The sequence below is a fragment of the Notothenia coriiceps genome, unplaced genomic scaffold, assembly GCF_000735185.1.
Source record: "Notothenia coriiceps isolate Sejong01 unplaced genomic scaffold, NC01 NC01_scaffold00022018, whole genome shotgun sequence".
Classification (NCBI taxonomy): Eukaryota; Metazoa; Chordata; class Actinopteri; order Perciformes; family Nototheniidae; genus Notothenia; species Notothenia coriiceps.
The window spans coordinates 710,319-731,979 of record NW_011354719.1 but is presented as its reverse complement, the minus strand read 5'-3'; the positions used below and the strand labels follow the sequence as shown (position 1 = coordinate 731,979).

Genomic DNA, 21,661 nt, shown 5'->3' with positions numbered 1-21,661 from the left:
CAACTCTATGGTGGCGAGGGATCTTCTTTAAACCACTGTCTCGTTGTGGGAGAGAAATGCTGTTTTGTCCCTTTTGTCACATGACGCCACATTTCTCTCACCGCATCCTTTCTCGTCGCTGTTGTCCTGGCAGTCCTTCTGTCCGTTGCACACCTTGTTGATGTCGATACACTCGCCTGACTTGCACATGTACTGCGTGGGAGCACAGGTGGGCTGGGTCGTGACGCACAAGCTGTCGGCCTCATCCGAGCCGTCCATGCAGTCGCTCTCCCCGTCGCAGGCGAAGGAGGCGGGGGTGCAGGCGCCGTTACTGCAGGTGAACTCGCTGCTGCTGCAGGTGTCATAGCTACAGCCCAACTCATCACTGCCGTCCCCGCAGTCATTCACACGGTCGCAGCTGGGGAGGAGATGACGAGGGAATTCGATTTCGGACCGGTAAACGAATGTCTATTTTTATTCACTCACACACTTCATACTTACTGGTAGGGGAGGAAGATGCAGAGCCCGTTGGAACAGGCAAACTCATTCATGTGGCAGGTGCGGTTGGGGCAGTTCTGGAGCTCATCGGCCGCGTTGGCGCAGTCTTTGTCCCCATCACACACAAAGCTTAACGGCACACAGCGCGGGTAGCCGGGGAACCAGGTCAGACAGGTGAACTGGTCCGAACTGCAGGTGCGTTGGCCTGGAGTGGGTGAGGATGAGAGGGGTCAACAGGGAAAAGAAGAACTAAGTAATACCAAAAAAGTCACACATTTAGACATTACAAATGTGTCGAGGAGGCATTTATTTCTGCTGAAATATTTTCTAGCTTTTAACCCAGATTCCCACTTTAATCCTCACACAGTGAAATGAATAAATGACTCACCGCACTGCAGCTCTGGAGCCTCGTCACTGTCGTCCCAGCAGTCGTTGTTGCCATCGCAGACCAATAACTGGGGGATGCAGTTTCCATTTGTACAGGTGAACTGGCTTGGGCCGCATGTTTTGATTTGATCCTCTGTATTGCATCGAAAAAAGAAAAAATATTTTTAAGATGCATTTCAATTACAGACCAGTTATCAGCAAAAAAAGCTGAACTTTATAATTTGAACTACAAAGTCTTAAATGCCAACATTTAAAATGTAAATGCAGAGAACTCACTGCAGGAGAGAGGTTCATCTGTCCCGTCATTGCAGTCTCGGACGGAATCACACACCCAAAAGTCTGGGATACACTTCCCTCCATCGCACCTGAACTGATCCGGAGAGCATGTGTGACCCGCTGAAGAACAGGAACACAGATTCGGACAAATACCCATGAGTTTTATTCCCATAGGTGAAACATGTCTGTGAGCGATACTATTCTTTCCAGCCTGTTTCTTACGCCCTCTCACCCAGCAGCAGTATAGAACTTACCGCAGAAGAGAGGATTCTCATCGCTGTTGTCTCCACAGTTGTTGTAGCCATCACACAGGTTCTCAGGGTCGATGCAGATGTTGTTGCGTTCACACTTGATCTGCCCTGCAGGACACGTCCTGTCAGCTGGAGAGAGCAAAGATCAAAACATCAACCACACAATCAAAAACACATTATTACTTCTTTAGCAGCACAGAATCCCACCTGGAAGGAGAATATTGCTTGTGCAGTGGAACAAATGACATTAGAAGAACAATTTCAGAAACATTTTCCAATCTTCGAATGTCCTATTTTCCAGCATTATGAATTATGAGCCGAATCATCACTCACGGCAGTTGATCTCGTCGGAGGTGGTGTTGTCTCGGCAGTCGTTGTGTCCGTCACAGACAAAGGCTGCACTGATGCAGCGCCCGTTGGTGCAGGTGAACTCTGTGGAGGGGTTACAGGTGGGGAAGGGGCACCCTCGTTCGTCACTGTTGTCACCACAGTCGTCCGTGTAGTCACAGGCGTAGCTCATCGGCACGCAGCGGCCATTGTCACAGGTGAAGTCCATGGCGGAGCAGGTGTGGAAGGCTGAGCAGGAGGAGCAACAGAAAACAGTCTCATATATGTTTGTTTTATAACAACAACATAATGTGTGTGTCCCTTTTCCCAAGTTGACATTGCGCGGCACATTTTATCATCAGTGTCTAATTAACATGTTTTTCAGTCTGCATGCTTATTTGGTTTGGATTGGAACCGTTACATGTTTCAGTCAGATTAAACCTCTTCTCTCACCACACACTCTCTCCAGCTCATCTGAGTTATCGTAGCAGTCGTTGTAGCCGTCACACTTCCAGCGCGCTGAGATGCAGTCACCGCTGAGACAGGTGAACTGATCTGGCTCGCAGCGTTTCCCCGTGTCTTTGACACAGTCTTTGCCGTTGTTGGCCAGGTACCACTTCCCCTCATGAGGACACTGGCACTCAGGGCCCAGCGGACCTGCAGGAGAGATTATGGGAGGTGAGGGAATTTGATCATGTGGAGGAAAGGAAGGGAACACAGAGATAATCTGTCTTTTTAATTAAATGTAGGTTTTTATTAAGGATGTTCAGAACTTTCTCTACTTGCTTTAAGCTTTAATTGTTAAAGTTCACTTTAAAAACAAAACAAAACACTTATCTTAGTGGTGTCAATCATGGTATCAGATTTATGTTTTTTTGGAAGATTTTACTGTTAAAATGTATTCAGTTTTGTTAGCCTGAATTACAGGCAGCAAAAAAACAATGAGTCTAATGGATACAATAACTGTCCCCAGCAGGAAATGAAACTACAGTATTAGAGGGGCTTTGGTGTATTGTTTAGTAGTCTGCTCTTACCAGAAACACAGATATTGCTGCAGCCTCCGTTGAACTGCTGACAGGAGCTGTTGCAGCTCTCCTGCTTCGACGCGGAATAAACATGGATGTCGTTTGGTCGGTACTGCATGTCCTGGGCCAGCACTGCAAAGTCAGAGCCATCGTCCTTCCCTGCCCTAAAGACGGCTCTCTCAGTCCAGTCGGTCCAGAAGATATCCTGTTTGAAGACGGTCATGGCGTACGGGTACTGGGCCCCCTGCACGATCACTTGTCGGTTCTCCCCAGTCAGAGTGGCCCTCTCAATTTTGTCTCTGTAGCAAAAGGGAGTAAAGGAGCGTTGTCAGACTTTATGAGCAGTATCGGATCTGCTGCAACAGTACATGGAAACAAAACTGGACTTACAATGAGGAGTCAGCCCAGTAGAGCATCCTCTCCTCGTAATCCAGAGACAGGCCGTTGGGCGTGGACAGGCTGGTGTTGATGATGGAGGTCTGGAAGTTTCCCCCCAGTGTGGCCCTCTCAATCTTAGCTGGATAGCCCCAGTCAGTCCAGTACAGGTAGCTGGGCAGAAAGAGCAGCGTGAGAAGGGAGGAGAGGAACTTTATTGTCTAATGTGTAGACCTTTAGTAGTAAAGTAATGGACTGTGTTTCTTACCCGTAGCAGGGGTCAACAATGATGCCTCTGGGACGGTTTGCATGGGCGATGGTTGAGCGGTTCGTCCCATCCGCCCCTATAGATTGGACAGTGCGGCTGTAGTAGTCAGTGAAGTAGAGACGCTTGTTCACCCAATCATACGCCAATCCCTCTGGGTCATCCAAATCTGAGCAGTGTATCAGAGAGCAGAGGATGATAAATAAAAGAGAAAAACACAAGGATAAGATCATGAAGGGAAACAGAAAAAGTGATGTGGGAGAAAAACTAAACGGGGAGATAAAACGTTTTCAAGATGGAGACAAAACAAAGGGACCAAATAGTTAGAATTTTCTGTAGTAAAACAATAATGCGTAAATACTTCTACAGAAAAGATCAGGCTAAACTAATTTAATTTGAGAAAATGATTATACTATTTGTGGAATAAGATTTCATTGGAGGCTGCGTGGGGTTGTTTCATTAAAAATGTATTAAAAATCATAAATGTAATTATTTCCAAAATTCACAACATGTTTTTATTTAATTTATTATTCGGTTTGAATAGATATTTGTGGGCATGTAGCCTAATACAAACAGTAATCCTTGGTGCCTAAACCATAATAACGTATTTTTCGGGTAATGACGTCATAAAATACGAAAACACCATTTCAACACTTCTTTCAAAATCCCCAATAGAAGAATTATTATATATTATTATTATATTATTATATGATATTTGGTACAGCCCTTTAGTAACATAGTAAAACTAAACTCACTTGTAGCCAGAATGACAGGCGGGGTGGTGATGGATGTTGTGGTGACGTAGCCAATTCTGCTCCGACCAATTCCCAAACTCTGGGTGAAGAAAATTCTCTTCTCTTTGAAGTCATAATCCAAAGCCATCAAGTTGTAGCCTAAGTTCACGGTTGGATAGGGGGTGCTGTGATCTGCAGGATCTAACCTCATGCTATTCAGCGTGAAGTCTGTGGTGAAAACTAGAAACTCGTCCAGTCCGTAACCGCATGTTACTCCGTTATTAAGGAGTGACCCATGAGCACAGCCACATTTCGGAGCCTCCTGGCCTGGCAGGGCGAAGCAGAGCTGCTGGCAGCGTCCATTATCTTCATGACACGGGTTGAAGCCCACCTGGTTGGCTGATGTCGGCTGGACATGAGCATCAAAGATAGAGACATCCATCAGCCCGTCAAGATTATCCAAAATAACCTGGTACCATTGAAGAAAAAATCTGTTATTTACAGGAATGAGCATTGAACATTCACAACCCAAGTTATTTACATTGAAGTGTCTAATAAATGTAGCTTTGAGCCCACATGGTGCGTATCCCCATCAAGTTGCACAAATTATACAAAGAATTTAGTTTTCTGATGTAAAGGTCATTAAAAAAAAAAACGTCACCACGTTGGAAGAAACTGTTAAATCATTTGACTCTCACCTCTGGCTGGTCGGTATTGGCCGGGTCCTTACTGGCCTGTAGGAGCTTCCCTAGCTTTTGATCCACCCACAGCATGTAGTTTCCAAATATAGCCATCCCTGTTGGAGACGGATACCGGCTCCCGTACCGAACAATCTGTCTCTGTGTGCCGTCTACGGCCATTCTGGAGATCATATCAAGAACGTCATCTGTCCAGTAGAGGAAATCATTGGTGTAATCAATGGTCAGGCCACGAGGGGACGCTAAGCTTTCTGAAGCCAACACAGTGCGGTTTGTGCCGTCCAGCGAGGCTCGCTCGATTTTGGGTGTTTGGCCACCATCAGTCCAGAAGAGGTAGCGGAGTTTAGGGCTGACAGCCACGTCACGAGGCTGGTCCTGCGAAGACTTGAGGAGAATCATCCGGTACGTGGTGTTGATGGCAAGCACCTCCAGGAATGTCTCGCCTTCGAAGGCATTGGTAAAGTATAGGTTACCTGAGAAAGTTAATGGGGAGACATAAGGGGTTTTGATCTGCATGCAATAATACAGTGAATTATTAGTGTGTGGGTGATCCCAGAGCCTCAATGGTAAGATAAATACAGGAATGGTTGAGTGGCTTTGTACCTGCAATCCAGTCTACAGCAAAGCCCTGAATGCCTCCTTTTCCAATGCCAGAGTTGAGGACAGTGCTGTATCTTCCTCCGTCTGTCTTGGCCCTGAAGATGCCCCTGTATGAGGTGGAGGTGCTGTTGTCACTCCAGTACACAAAGCCAGATTCAATATGGAGGTCCAACTTGCCTTTAACGGAGTAGGAAGCTGGAAAAAGAAAAACGTGCTGCTTGAATCAACTGATCATTTTTGTATTTATAGCCAACAACAATAACGCAGAACAATATAAAGCCAACATACGTCCGCCGACAGGCACCATAGCCTCGGAGTGGTCGGAGCTGTTTATGTGGAAGCCACGGATGTACTTTGATGTGGAGACAATTGCAAACGACTCATATTGTTCACAGCGGGAGCCGTCTGGAGAAGGGTTGAATCCTGTAGTGCAGGCACAGGTCTTCTTATTGTCTGGTGTTGGAAGACAGAGGTGGAGACAGCCCCCGTTGTTGGAGCTGCAGGCGTTGGCGGTCCCTGCTGAATCTGACGTGGAAGAAAACATTTGACTTGATAGTATGCTCAATAGTGCTAAGTAGTTATTAAGAGCATTCAAAAATGCATTAACAAAAATGGTGTGTTATGAAAGTGATTACAAATAAATGTAATGCAAGTTGTAGTCTATACCCATGTCTGTCCAAACTGTCCTTATTTTGCCAATTTTTCATATATGCCATTTATTTAAGTGTCAAAATAAGAATGAATTCTTGAGTTATGGCTGTAAAAAAGGGTTCGCAAGGTCACAGTGATATTGGCTTTTAACCATCAAATACAAATGTGTACTTCCTTGAGGCCACGTGGAAATTCCTGCTTCCACAAAATCCCTTCCTGCGATACCTCAAGAATAATATAGACATGAGGTCCCCATGACCTTGACTTTAAACCACCAAAATGTAATCAGTTCATCTTTGAGACCATTTTAATGTTTGTCCCAAATATATCGAAATTCCGTCTAAGCCTTTCAGAAACATCACATTTACAAGCATGGGACGGATGGATATACAGACAACCTGAAAACATGAATGTGCAGCCACAGCTGTCGTCGATGCAGAGGGTGAAGGAAGGCAAAGGCCTTATGAACACAAAAGCTATCCAAAGGATGAAACACAAGTGGTGCTAAATCCGGCTCTGTGCTGTCCTTGAGGAGGACACTGAACTCCTACTCGCTCTCTCATCCGCAGTAATTAACTGTTGCATAATATAACAGTCTGACTGAAAACACTAAAAAGCTCAAGGACAGACAACTCAGAATACAATCTAGAAACCAGTGACTCCACATACTGTCTCTGGCGTGCACTTTTAGGGCGCGCAGGCCAGACATGCCGCTCCTCATCACCACCATGTTGGCCCCGTTGTCCTTGTCCACCCTCTCGATGACCTCGTAGTCCAGGTCGGTGTAGTAGAGGTGGTTCTCGTGGATCGTCAGCCCCCATGGGTGGGACAGGCCGTTCACCACCGCCATCCGGGTGACTCCATCCATGGTACCACTCTCAATCTGGGCAAGGAGAGCAAAGAGGTGAGTGAATGTACCCCACCATGGGGTCCAGAGCCTTCAGCCGCTCTGCACCCCGCCTCTGGAACTCCCTCCCACCTGACATACAGAGTACTGACTCTCTCTAGATTTTCAAATCACGTCTCAAAACACATCTCTTCACACTGGCATATCCACCCTGATCACATCACACGACGTCCTCAGTTTTTCCCAGTTTTTATTGATTGTCGTGTTTCTGGACTTTTGTTTTGGTTTTGTGTTTTGTGTACGGCGACCTTGAGAGCCTTGAAAGGCGCCTTTACAAATCAAATGTATTATTATTAGTTATCAGGATCAGGATGAAGTTAAGTAAGATATTAGCAAAGAGGTCACATAAGAGAACATGAAAAAAACCCATAAGCTTTGTTTGAACATATAGAATTATTTGGGTGGAAATGACATGTATAGTGTAAAATGTACAATTTCTAAGAGTACAAGTACAAAACCAGATTTAGGGTGAAATATACATAACATTTTGTTAAACTTATATTTTTTTTAAAAAACACTAAAAAGGTAAGTATACTCAGTTGAGGTTAATTAACTCACCCCAACAAAACATCTCAAAAGTGCAGTCGGCATGGAAATTGAAAGAAACGGACAACATTTTATCTGGGACTATATTATATACAGTATATATATAACATGTGTACTGAACTTACCACCCCTGAGCCCGAAACACCCCAGTAGAGTTTCCTGGTGGAGATGTCAGCAGCGATGTATCCTATGTTGGCCAGGTTCTCTGTGTAGAGGTTCCTGGGATTCCCCCCGTCCATATCAGCACTGCCAACCTTTGGGGGAACTCCATTGTCTGACCCCTTATCTGTCCAAAACAATTTCCTGTGAAGGGAAAGTGTAAATGTGAGAATAATGTTAATCAAAGTTTTTCTATTGAGCTATGTGTGCACCTCATCTTTTCTTAAAACATTTATATATGGAGAACGTGCCTATTTAAAACTAATGTATTAAAATGTTAGGATATCAAAACGGTGTCGCCTGTTTAGTTTTGGGTGGGTTATTTATATTACAGAGGACATGACTTGGATTGAGAGGTTGTTGCTGGAGAAATAAATCCTCTTCATTTCCAATTATGTGATGGTCCTTCAAAAGAGAAGACTGCTTCGTCCTTGTCAGGCTGCTATTGTCTGCTTGTTTAATGCTGTCCAATTAATCACGTCCTGTTCTGTTGGTTCAGTCTCTCTAGTGCCAGCAAGCACGTACTTACAAATCAATAGGTAATGCTCTCGCCTTCAGAAACACACATCTTACCCTCAGATATTGACATTGGTTCCTTCCATAGTTATTTCCCCATGTCACTGAGTTGAATTAATATAGCAAATATACAATATGTCGAACAGATGCTTTACCCTCGGGCTGGATCCAGGGCTATTCCAATGGGCTCTCCTGCTCCCTCAGGTTTACCAGTGAAGGTGATGAGGGTCTTCCTGTAGTGCTGGACTCCATCCACACGGATAACCTAAGGGAGGTGGACAGTTAGGTACTGGCTCGATAATGATGTCAAAACATAAATGAGGTGTTAAAACACTCATATATGTCACCAACAAATCCACAGCAAATACTATGAATTGTAGATTACAGAAAACAAAATAATGTATAGTAAATTAATTAATTAAACCAAAATAATCTGACTAAGAAGACATCCAAGACACATGTATTGTAAAAGGTTATATAAATTAACACTACAGCATCCCCTAGTAATCTATTACATTTTTCCCATGTGTTTTTTCCCCTTTAACATTCCAGCGTACTACATGTTTAGTCATTTGTTTTCAAGTAACTCAAACTTTGAATTCTTGATAGGTTTTTCTGATTAATTGTTTTACTTGATTGTGTATTTATTGTGATGCTATGAACTATTTATCGTGTAAATTGGAATGATCCACATCCAGTGCTTTCTTCCTGTATGTTCCTGCCTGTGTGCATGACATAAGCTGTTCATAACCAATTGGCCCTTGCGGGATTAAAAAAGTTGTTGATTGATTGATCTAATGTCTGGTTTTATTACACATTGTTACCTTACCTCTATGGTCTTCACAGTGGGATTGGTGTAATACATAATCCGGCCTATCCAATCAAAAGCCAGACCAGACGGCGAGCCCATGAAAGCAGCTGGAGCAAACTCAGACCTGTTGGTACCGCTGGTCTTCACTTGCCATATAGAACCCTGATATAGGAGCACAATCAAAGACCCTGCGTTAAAACAAGCATTTGAGAAACTAAAAATAATCATTAAATGTGTCAAAAAATAACCAAAAACGGGGGGAAATATCTATCTTCTCTCTAATTAAGCATATATTCCATTATATCATGAAAATCATCAACTCAAGCAAGGCATTCTGCAAAGTCTAACATTTATCTTCTCATCTTAAGCAATACAAAAGACAATGAACAGTGGTCTTTAATATATTTGAATTGTAATCAAAAGCTGTCATTGCATCACAGTAAATTAATTCTATATCATAAAACATTTCTACATGGTTCAGTTTAGGAACTCACAGTGCTTTGGACCCAATAGATTAACTGCAGCTGGTCGTCGAAGTCGATGTCCCGCCCCTGGCTGATGCCGGACACTGGGGCCATTGCATTGTTGGAAGGGTCAGCGGGGTCCAGGGGAATGCCAATAATCACAGAATCTCTCACCACCATCAAGAAGGGAGTGTCATCTAGAAAAGAATAACAGTATGGATTAGGAGATGAACATAATTCTCTAACACCAGACTGACCACTAGAAGCTCCACACATGCCGACCAATCAGTCCCATTCAGGAAGAGTACTTTTGGTCAGTTATCATTCTCGGTCACAGCAATACAAAACTGGAACTCACTACCCACACAAATCAAAGACATACATATACAGTACCACCTTTACAGCTCACTTAAAAACATGGTTCACTGAGAACAACACCTGCACACACTAGTCTGTGTTGGATGTGGCGTGTGTGTTACATGTTGTGATCCATGGATTGGTCGTTTCTGTTATGGTGATTGTGATGTGCTATTGTGACTGCATGTAGTACTGGGTTGTTTAGCATTTTAATTGTTCTCTTTTATCTTTCCTCTGTATCTATCTTGACTTTCGTCCTTTTTTTTAATAACAAATGCTGTTGATGTATTGGATTTAAGGGGTGTCCCATTATCATACAGCCGGGCAACAGCTGGAATTAGCAATGTTTGCTAAGCTCCATTTACTGTTTTTTTGTGACAGTTGATTAATTGGACTGTCCCGTCACTATAAAACAAGAGTGAAACTAAAAAGGGGGTGGTCAAGCTCTAAGAGAGAAATACATCTAGCTCATCTTCAAATGAATCAGTAATATGGTTTTATCCGATATACGTAAAATAAACGTACCTTTTGACCAGGTGCGTTTTTCGGCATCGAGCTTCCAGCAGACTGACAGTGGCAGTGTAGACGGGGTCTGAGGCCTGCCAGCAGACACAGCTGAGTGCACGGTGCTCTCTGCATGGTTGGATGCTACACACAAAACAGAGTCAACTCCAAGTGAGACATTTGACAGCATTTATTATTTTCAGCTATCTCTGTGCAACTAAAGATATTTATAACTGCTGCAACTTTGTATTAACTTCAACACTGTCAGCAGTAGTGGTGCATAACATATAGAAGGTGCAGTAAACAAAAAGTAGACCTTGACAGTTGATTGAAGTTACCTGTGGCTGTTGTATGGGATGGGTCCATTACGAATGCCCATTGGGCTGGTAGACATTGGTTAATCAGACGTGGTGATGTTGCCACGTGCGGAACTTGTTCGTCCTCATCACTTTGCTGGTGTGCGGTCCGACTCAGTAAGATGTTGTACTCAAAGATGGTCATACCATGAGGGTGCTGGAGAAAAACCCTGGATGAAGGGGGAATGATGTTGGTTTATTAATCAAAGGCTCCTATTGTTACCTTGAGTCACAATCAAAAGTAAGGTAGTGTTAACACTCTCCCTGATTTTGTTAGTGGATACGGTTTAAGATTACTCTTGTCTACGACTTAAATTAAGTTTGTCAATGTATGAAAAATATATTAGTTATGAATTGATCACACTTATTCTCAAAAGATAAAATACTTCCGTTTTTGTGTGTATTGCAATTTCAATATGCCTCAAATCAATGAATAATTTACAAAAATGGAAAAACAATTTTGATTTCTATTAACGAACAAAAACCAAGCTATAAAGTAAAATACTGTCTTGATTTTGTTATTGTGTTGTCGTGCCATAAGTAAAATGTCACCATTGCTTTTTTTCTCAAAACCTAACAAACTGGAGTGAAACTGAACCTACCATGTCACTCGCCATAAACCCTGATAGCGGTTATTGCCATCATAAGTCACAGTACGTCAATATATTTTGAGGTAGGCGTTCGCAAGTAAGACCCTGCGGTGGTGTAGTCCAGGGCGAGGCCCGTTGGGCTCCAGTAAGAGGTTTGTGGGCTGACGATGACCTTTCTCATGCTCCAATCCATGGTCTGTTTCCCGGCCCGCTCGATGCCTGGGGTTCTGACCCCAGTCGACCAGAACATCAAGGTTGGTGAATGGAGCGAGGAATGACAGTGTGATGAGTTTTTTGTTATCGCTGCTGTAAGTACGGTAACCCTGAAGGGAAGATTAAAGATTCAAGGCTTACTATTCATGTGCTAACATTAGTTATTACAGTGTAGATATGGCAATGAAAAGCTTAAGTCACTAGGCTACTAACAGATGCAAAGTGGAAGTGAGAAAGAAGAAATTCTAGGGATTTAAATATTGTTTCTTTTTATATCTCGTAAAATCTGTTAAGTTAATGTATTTACTTCAGTTCTTGTATCCTGTTTTATTTTGTAGTAACCTTTCCTTCTTGTTGCAGATCACCTACTTCCTCCTTTGTGTGTTTTCCCTCCACTGTGATTGTCGACTACGCCCTAAATTGTCTGCACCTGTTCCCCTTAGCCTGCCTATATATTAGTTTCTGTCTCCCTTGTCTGTTGCCAGTTCGTTTCGTCCATGTGCCTGACCTTGCCAGCGTGAAGTCCCCATGTTAATCTGCCTAAGAGACTAAGAACCGAGTTTTGGATCTTACTTTATCTTTTCTGACTTTTGATACTATGTCAACCTTTTCCTCGTTAGGAGTGGTTTTTTTGTTATCGAACCTGTTTCGAAACCTGTTAACTACTAACGAGAGAGCCTCACAGTGTCACTATTTTTTAGTAAAAGATTTTATTTGTACTTTGTTTGTCGCAGTCGTGCTTTTGGTCATACTGTTTTGCCTAGCCTTGACAAGTTCTCTTCTGTAGTTGATGGGCAAAATGAGCGTCGAACCACTTGGACAATGGTGTCGGAAATAGGTTCATTTCTCGAGAGCTTACAGCGACCTCTCCTGGGAAGTGCAAGGCTGCAGTGGGTTTAACGTTTCCTTTGCCTTGAAAAATATTTCCGCATGCGCACAGCACACACTAAGACTGAAATATCATTTTTCGATTTGCAATTAAAGATTGATAATGTATGTATGGGTTATTGAGAGAGACTAGGAGAGTGCTTGACATTTTTGGGTGGAGAGGTGCTTTATCAGTCAATTAAAGTATTACAGTGAAAAAGCAATGATTAAAAGTTTACTATTCCAGGCTTTGAACAGGCTGCCGCGGAGACGATCGCCGCATCCTGCCGCCGTCCTCTATCCACTGGGGGTTTTTCTATCTATTCCTTAGACCATTGAAACCTGTTTTTATATTAGTCATTTTCTTTCTCCACATTTTGAAAGTGTTTCACGACCAGAACGACCTACTTTTTCTTCCCTGGCTTGGCTCTATAATGATCCAATGCAATGCCAACAGCAAACATCCAACAGCAACAACGCAAACTACGACAAGCCAGCAAAACGAACGAAACCCACACATTGCGCATTGTTATAGAGCGGTTTATAAAGTGTATGAAGGCGGCTAAAATTTGAAACTGTTTGCAACCCCTGTAAAACCTGTCCAGATTCGAGGACGAGGCAGTGCATTGAAATCGGCGGATTGTAACCCGAACCAAGTTAAGTGATCATTCAGCGAAATGAAGCAGTTGCTGGATTCGGGAACCGTCATATGTCACGTGATTTGAAAAAGCAAGTCACATGTCACGTGATTTGAAGCAAGCTTCGAAGCACTGCTTCTATGGAATAGGAAGTCCAGGGTTGAAGCTCCGTTCGAAGCTTCAGTGTCAAACTGCCATCACTACTCTTCTGTGTTAAAACTATAGAAGGCATAACAAAGATTCTGCAAGGATAATATAAAAAAATCCTTGAAAAGAGAATTAATTTATTCCAGGTAGAAACATCTCGGGTGTTTGTTGTTGAAATACTCATTTTGGCCACAAGAGGCTGAAGTGTACCACTACTACACTAAAGGGGATTTTATTCCCACTAGTTTCACATATATAAAAAGATAGAGAACCTACAAAGATTATCCTTATAAAAACATGTTTTATTTAAAGGGGACCTATCATGCAAAATGCACTTTTTGATGTCTTTTATACATAAAGATGTGTCCCCGGTGTGTCGGGGAACTCACGCAGCGTCAGAAAATAAAACCCTCTCTCTTTTCCTCCGTACCCAAATCTCTAAAAACGGGGCGACAACGGAGCTGATCCAGATTTGCGTCCAATATGACGTAATATCTGAAATGTGGACCCACGGCCCCATCAGGGACGTTGCTATCAGAAACAATGGCCGACTGTTTTGGACGTAATATGGTCGGTGCATGTTTACATTAGCATCGCTAACACTCAGAGCTAACCTGTACTGCACAGAGCATGTGTGTGAAGAAGCAGGAAATAAAAAGGAACTCACCTTGTGGTATAACCGGCAAGAGAGAAAGCCTTTGAGCTCCATACTGTTTCAGAAATAATCCTTGCTAATCCATGATATGGCGTTTCATCACCGCAGTATTTAGTTTAGACAGTAGCTGCCGGTAGAATCTCCCGAATGAGCTCAGCTTATTATCAATTTCCCTTTTTTTTTTAAAGCTTTATACCCAAAATCAGCACTTTTGAAACAGGAAGTGAAATAGAGGGATATGAGGCATCGCTAGAATGGGAGATCTGTTTGGTATTTTGAGCAAAAGACTTCATAGACATGTTTTGTATATATCTGAGACCTATGCTATTGCCTAAAAATAGCATGATAGGTTACCTTTAAGTCATAAACACAGGAGAACAAAACAATTTACATTATTTGGATCACTATCTCTTCTCACTTCCATGGCTGCCGTAGCTCAAATGTGATGTAACGTCAAATTAAAAACCATCTAAATACCCATGTCAGTTTCTGCTTAACAGTCTTTACTTACTAGTTTCGGGGGTCTAAAACCAGTCCCCGGGGGCTGGTAACATTCTTGGTGAGAAGGACTTTCCGAAAGCGACCGTCCAGAGTTGAGACCTCAATGTTCTCCATCACAGAGTCGGTCCAATAAAGGTTCCGCCCCACCCAGTCCACAGCTATACTCTCTGGTACCATCAGACCGGTGGAGAACACCTAAACAACAGGGACACATCGAACACAGTTTGATTTAGTTTAAGCCCGTCTTTGTGTTGCCCTTCAGCAGCCATGTTCAAATTCTATTCATATATTCTATATTCTGACGTGTATGTTTTCCTTTCAGAGAAAATGTGTGACCACCGGTTGAAATCTCTTGCTTTAACACATCTGTGCAATCATTTCTCTTACTTCCCGTCTGTCGGTGCCGTTCTGGTAGGCACTCCATATCTTCTTCTGCGAGGCATCTGCCCAGTATATTCTGGAAGTTACACGATCAAAGTCCACAGTCACGATGCTCGAACCGCTGACAACTGGACGCAACAGGGGGGGTCTCATGTTGATCCGATTGGCGATGATCTGGCTTCGCTTGGCAACCAGAAGTGTAGCTGCTCCTGGGTCTAAGGGCAGAAAAATATCTTGTTTCCTACAAATCGGAATGTTTTCAAATATAAATAATATACTCAATGAATAATCTTCTGCTTAGTTTAAATGTGGTGTTTTGATTTGTTAGTATATTACTATGCTTTAGGTGGCTGTAAATTATACATTTAGGGCTTTTTTAATTGATTGTCTTCATTTCAAACTGATTTGGCCTATTAATACACACCCAGAATCTCAGTGAAATGTTCTTGATATTAGAGCTTTATTTATTTGTGATGCTACTGTGTGTTGTTTACCTGCAGCTTTACAGGTGCGCCCATCAGGCTCTAGGATGTAACCCTCTGAGCAGTAGCACCGGAAGCTTCCTCTCTCGTTGAAGCACTGCTGGCTGCAGAAACCTGGGATCAGACACTCGTCGATGTCTTCGCAGGTCTTGGAGTCGTTGAGAAGCTGAAATCCTGACGGACAGGTGCACTGAGCCCCAAACGGTCCTTGGACACAGCCGTTACTGCAGCCCCCGTTGTTCAGCCCACAGTCATCTTGGTCTACATGAAATGACAAACACAATATCAAATGCATCTTGTTTGTGTAGGACTACTCTTTCCTGAGGCTATATGTGATAACTAATAGGGTTGCACGATTTGGAAAAAATAACAAATTGCGATTGTTTTGACTAATATTGAAAATACAATATGTGGGGGGATTGATCATTTTAGCCTGGACCAAACAAATATATTTAGTTAAGTTTGTAAAACACAATTTGTAGGTCATGATATCTCTGCAGCTCCACAATACATTCAAATGAATACTTTAACATATATTTAGCCTTTACAAATGTTGTTCTTCCTGCCATTTGTATATTGCAAATGATTTCAATGAGTTGTTGAGCCCTCATATACAATGTAAGATACTTCAATAACTCACTGCAAATAGGCGACTCATCGGCTCCATTGGGGCAGTCCCTCTGGCCGTTGCACACCTTGTCCAGGTCGATGCACAGCAGGTCCGTGGGGCACTGCCACTGTCCAGAGGGGCAGCTGAATGGAGGGGTGGGGCAGTTCTGCTCATCACTCATGTCCCGGCAGTCGTTGTCGCCGTCACACAACCAGCTTGCTGGGATGCATATCTTGTTGGTACACTGGAAATAGTTGGGCCTGCAGGTGATAGGGGCGCAGGAGTTGTGTTCGTCAGACGCGTCCTCGCAGTCTGGATGGCCGTCACACTCCCACTCCTTTGGGATGCAGAAACCATCCGTCTGGCACTGGAACTCCTCATCGTGGCAGAGGCCTGGACCTCGGGTGGCTGGAGGAGCAAAATTACTTTAAAAATGAAAGTACTCTCGCTTAGAGTAACTTAAAGACAGAGCGAGATGTTTAAATTGTAATGGTTAGCATTTTAAAGTATTCAGGTAAATTATTAATTTCTATCAGATTCAATAATACACGCATTCATATATCTAACAGAATAAAAGTGTTGCAATCAGCCATAACCACATCACTTATTACAACAATTATTATGTTTGTTTGCTTACGACAGTCTCGCTCGTCAGAATGGTCCCTGCAGTCAAACACTCCGTCACACTGATATGTGGAACTGACGCACTGGTCCCCACTGGCACAGGCAAACTCATGGGAGGCACAGGCGTACTCTTATGGTGGAAAGTAGAAAAATAGTAGGTTCAATATTTTTAAAGCAAAAAACATGAATGGGTATTTCACAACCTAAAATGTGGCTCATTAAGGTGAATTTATTATCAACATAACAAAACAATAAAGGTTTAAGTTGTAAAGATCCATACCACAGTTTTTCTCATCAGAGCCATCAAGACAATCCTGGTCTCCATCGCACACGTAGGAGTTGAAAATGCAGCGGTGGTCGGGACACAGGAAGTAGTTTGGAGAGCATGTAGTGATGGTCGAATCTGTCAATCAAAGCTCTTTTATTAGACTTTTGTTGCACGAAATGTACACAAAGTGTTTGGTTTGTTCAGTATCATATGGAGTAATATCATGTTACATTACAGTGACTGACAGTCCCCAAATACTTACTGCAGTTGTGTTCATCCGAGCCGTCGCCGCAGTCGTTGTCACCGTCACACAACCATATTTTAGAGATACACCTGTTGTTATCACAGGTAAAGTAGCTGGGGTCACACGTGGTGGGAAGACGAGTGGGACAGTTCGTCTCATCAGAGCCGTCCCCGCAGTCATCCATGCCATCACAGCGCCAACCGGAATGGATACAGTGCTTGTTGTTGCAGGTGAACGCGTTCGGAGAGCAGGTCGCTCCTGGTAATGATTAATCAGAATCAGAAACAGGTTTATTACCAGGTAGGTTGACACGTACGAGGAATTTGACTTAATGTCATGGTGCACACATAAAAGTAAAACAAAAATTAAAAAAACACAGATAGAGAACTATTTAAAGAAAAATATAATAACATTAAAAAATATTTGAAAAAAAAAGATATATAGTCAAATATAGCAGTATTTACATTAAAATAGAATGGAACAAAATATGAAATAACAATCGGCAGTAATAAAAAAAGAAAAATGATGGTTTGCATATTCATTTTGCACACACACTTTTTAAATATTATACATTCACCTGTATCGGTGCAGTTGGCCTCATCAGACTTATCAACACAATCACTAATTCCGTCACAGCGGTAGGAGTTGGGCCTGCAGCGTCCTTCATCACACTCAAAGGCGAGGTCTCCACAGTTGTTATCAGGTGGGGGAACAGAATCGTCTTTGATGCAGTCCCTCTGATTGGCCTGAAGTTTCATGCCATATGGACAGCCACACACTCGACTGTAGGAGGGGGTCGGGAAACAGAAGTGGCTGCAGAGCCCGTTGGCCACCACATTGCAGCGGCTGGTGATAGCTGTCAGGAGGAGGATGAAGAAAGAGTCAGCAGGTCTCTGGATATTATATCTGGTTTGGTCACAGCACAGCTATCACTCTATCCATGCAGGCACTTAGTATTCTGATTTGAGATATTGATATATATCAAATGTTCTATTGTTGCTTTGTCACTGCCCTTCTTGTTTACTAACTAGCTTTTAGTCCTGTCTATACACACAGTTAAATAAACCAAGGTTTCCGTGAAGTTCTGGTGCCGGTTAATGTGTCCTGGAAGATTTCAATGTCCCGGACAAAAAGGAGAAGTTCCAGTTAAATATAATATTTAAAACAACAATTGAAAGGCAGGTTATGTAAAGATAACCTCATCAAGATAGCTGGCATATAGACTGTTAACACTAGGCTTCCACTATAATCAATTGTAACTGGCATGAGAGCATTGTGTGTGTATGCACAACTGAGGGTCCAGCCTTCATTTCTTTTGTATATGATGTTCTTAACCATCCTGCTTCAGTTAGTGCAGGCCTGACCTGTCTAACTATCCCCAGAATCCAATGCTGTGAGAGCTTACCGCTGTGCAGGTCAGCTGTGTAGGCCTTGACGTTCATGATGCCGGTGACTCCTTGTCTGATCATGATGTTTCCTCCTCCATCCCTCTTCCTCATCTCGAATACTCCTCTGGTCCTTACATCAGCTACATACAGGTAGTCTGCAAAATATATATGGTTCAGGAATTGAAACCAGTAAAGGTACTCAACACATGTTTACATTCACAACAAATGACATTTAAGAACACAAATAATGAGTGACTTATAAGATTATGAGCTCAAATAAGTGGTATATAATTTCCCCCAAAACATGATTTACCCTATTCTAATAACATAATGTCCAAGTCAGTATAAGAACAAAGGTATTACACACACACATCCCTTATGGCAGAATGGAAATATGAAGACATTTTATTTTTCTTATAAAATTATATATATATTGAAAATGTATTTGTTATTTTTTGTTACCCTCTGTTCACCACAGTGTAGGTCAGTTCAGCAATATTTAGACGTTTATATTATATAAGACCTTTGGTTTTATTGTATCAAAGCTGAAGATAAACCTGAATAATGACATATTTAATTTGAATAATAGTATGCATGTGTAATATTAGATTAAATGGGAAGTATGAGGAGAGACTAACAGACTCACCTGAATAGATGGTTAGGGAGTAGGGTTGTGTGATCTGGCCGATATTGGTAAACGTTTGTCTGTCGTATCCTTCGATGCCAATGTGACCAATCTGTTCCAACTGGTAATCCACCCAGTACAGCCGGTCCATCCTGTTGAAGCCCAATCACAAGGAATCAACCAGCAAATAGGAGGAATACTGATAAATTAAATAAAATGCCTGCGAATAGTTTACTAAAGGTACTGTGCTTACACGTAGTCAACAGAAAGTCCACACGGCCATCCCAGCGTTGTGTTGACCAGAGGAACTGCGTTGCTGCCGTCTGTGAAGCCTTTCATGATGACCGCGGGACGGTACCAGTCAGACCAGAACAAGTAGCTGTGGATCAACGTTTTATTAGACACACAGAGGACAAATCAGTTTAGAGTAAATCAAAAAGAAAATATATACAGTACATAATAAAATCAGTAGGGATGAAACTCATGAATGTCTTATAATCTATTTTCTAGAATAATCAATTGGATCATAAAATAATAACCATACTAGTGGTCAACAAATGATGTCTTAAATGTCTTGTTTTGTTAATCCAAAAAAACAAAGATATTCAGTTTGATATCAAATACAAATATGGAAAGCTAGACATTTCCATATTGGAGAGTCTGAAAACAGAATGATTTGCCATTTTCGCAAGATCGTTGGTTATTGTTTTTGTCAAACGTCTAATATATTTGTCGATAAATGGTTTCAGCTTAAGAAATCACTTACCTTTGATGTCTTACTATGGATAATACCTGAACTTTGTTGCCTAAAGTATTTATTTTTCTGTATTTTTCAGAGGCAAGACAATCCATTTTAATTTCTGAACTTGAATAATACAGTTCATCATAGTGAACAAAATGCATATGGTGGGGGCCTGTTATGTATACTGTACTTTATTCCATTGATATCCCTGCAACGTGAAATTCTCCTAAGAGCCAACCAATCTCTCTCCAGTATTTACACCGGATACGTTTAAGCTCTCACCCAGCACTGGGATGCACTGCGATTCCTTTTGGGTTCCTTAATCCCGTCACAACGTCTCGTCTCGACTTGTCTGCGACTCTGAAGGCCACCACCGACTTGTAAGTGCTCGTGGTCCAAAACAAGACCTTAGAGGTCCAGTCGTAAGCCATGGCGTCAATTATTCCCACTCTGTAACCCGTTAAGATCTGTTGGACTGAGAATGCATAAGGAAAATAAATTGTAAACTCCAACCTGATCTCACAGTGCTGTCGTAACAGAGCATTATAATACATCTTTAAAAGTAACCCACCAGTGCCATTGAGGTTGGACTTATAGACGAGGCCTCTGGACCTGTCGTTGTAGAAAATGGCTTCCTCTTTGCCGTCAAACTCCACAGCTGAGCCAAAGAAAGACGTCCCGAGCCCAGAGAGGGGCAGGGCGATGTCCTCCTGCAGGGACAAGTTCAGTGGGATGGCCCGCACCCCCAGAGAGGTGGCCAACAACAGGAAGTCCTTCACCTCTGTTCAAAGAGCAGGTGGCAGCGATTACTAGCAGGAACAATGCTTTCTAAACATGTTTCCTTTTTTTTAACTGTTTGTTTTAAGAAGATCGTTTAGATACAACATATTTGACATGGAAAAATGTGTAATGATCATGCATATTATGCCTTAAATTTGATTCGAACCAACACTTTTGAGATTACTTTGGATAATAATGACTATGGATGGATAACTTGTGTACGCCAAAGTCAGCATAGCATCACCTTGATAAGCAAACCTTTTGAAATTGCTACCTAAATAAATCAAAAATAATAATACAAAAATATTTCAATTTATAAAATGTGTGTTGATCTCGTAAATTGTATGTGCATTACTTATGAGTAACATCCGAAGGCAGAACATAAGCAATGATATGAATTGAGTAACAGACGTTAATAAGTATATTTGGCCGTGGAATCAAGGTTAACTCACTATAGCAGGTCCGGCGGTCTGAATGCAGGTCGTAACCATGGCTACACTTGCAGCGAAAGCCCAGACCATCATTGTCGGAGCGGTGACTCAACACACAAATCTGCTGACAGCCTCCGTTGTGTCGGCCGCAGGGGTTCATCACTGAAGGACAGATGTGGTCGTTTTATGAGAGCAGCACTGTTGTTGTTTTTTTTATAATTATGTAGTATTAATACATAAAGATAACAAATAACATTGAATCTTGTGTTGAACAAAAGGAAATAGAGAGTTGCACATTCTGGTTCATTTTAAAGGTCACCTGTTATGCAAAATCCACTTTTTCATGTCTTTCATACATTAACATGTGTCCCCTCTGTGGAAAGAGATTCTGAAAGCTTCAGGAAAAAAGATTCACTAACCGTGATCCGTTTATATCAAAACGTGTCTGAAAATGAGCTGATCAGATTTTGGCCACTTTATGATGTCATAATTATTTTTGGCTTGTGTAACCATTAGCCAATCATTAACCAATGTAACCCCCCCCTTATCACCTGAATGTCCTCCTAGAGCACCATTGTGTTCTTTTTAAACAAATATCTCTCAGAGGGGCGTGGGGAGGGGCTCCTTATTTTCATCTAAAGTAACAGACAGAGAATCAGCACTTTTGAAACAGGGCTGAAACAGAGGGGATTATGGGATGCTGCAATGATCTGTTTGGTGTTTGGAGCCAAACCCTTGAGATATGTTTGTATATATCCAAGACCTATTATATATTGAATAAAAAGAGTA

General features: G+C 42.2%; 1 protein-coding gene across 1 annotated transcript in view; it reads right to left on the bottom strand.

Annotated features, from left to right (window-relative positions):
• lrp2b (low density lipoprotein receptor-related protein 2b) overlaps window positions 1-21,661 on the bottom strand; it is a 49,068-nt gene that overhangs the window by 19,000 nt on the left and 8,407 nt on the right. The window contains 36 exon segments of the mRNA XM_010780541.1: window positions 102-397; window positions 481-682; window positions 866-997; window positions 1,141-1,260; window positions 1,395-1,520; window positions 1,725-1,995; window positions 2,134-2,375; window positions 2,753-3,042; window positions 3,134-3,292; window positions 3,387-3,552; window positions 4,139-4,586; window positions 4,816-5,288; window positions 5,419-5,610; window positions 5,704-5,940; window positions 6,736-6,949; window positions 7,645-7,822; window positions 8,350-8,459; window positions 9,024-9,167; window positions 9,500-9,666; window positions 10,352-10,390; window positions 10,393-10,474; window positions 11,381-11,582; window positions 14,308-14,492; window positions 14,685-14,893; window positions 15,173-15,421; window positions 15,801-16,178; window positions 16,408-16,524; window positions 16,675-16,797; window positions 16,925-17,164; window positions 17,484-17,762; window positions 18,312-18,449; window positions 18,941-19,071; window positions 19,173-19,298; window positions 19,944-20,136; window positions 20,233-20,442; window positions 20,894-21,034. Of these exon segments, the coding sequence (XP_010778843.1) occupies window positions 102-397; window positions 481-682; window positions 866-997; window positions 1,141-1,260; window positions 1,395-1,520; window positions 1,725-1,995; window positions 2,134-2,375; window positions 2,753-3,042; window positions 3,134-3,292; window positions 3,387-3,552; window positions 4,139-4,586; window positions 4,816-5,288; window positions 5,419-5,610; window positions 5,704-5,940; window positions 6,736-6,949; window positions 7,645-7,822; window positions 8,350-8,459; window positions 9,024-9,167; window positions 9,500-9,666; window positions 10,352-10,390; window positions 10,393-10,474; window positions 11,381-11,582; window positions 14,308-14,492; window positions 14,685-14,893; window positions 15,173-15,421; window positions 15,801-16,178; window positions 16,408-16,524; window positions 16,675-16,797; window positions 16,925-17,164; window positions 17,484-17,762; window positions 18,312-18,449; window positions 18,941-19,071; window positions 19,173-19,298; window positions 19,944-20,136; window positions 20,233-20,442; window positions 20,894-21,034 (7,209 nt within the window).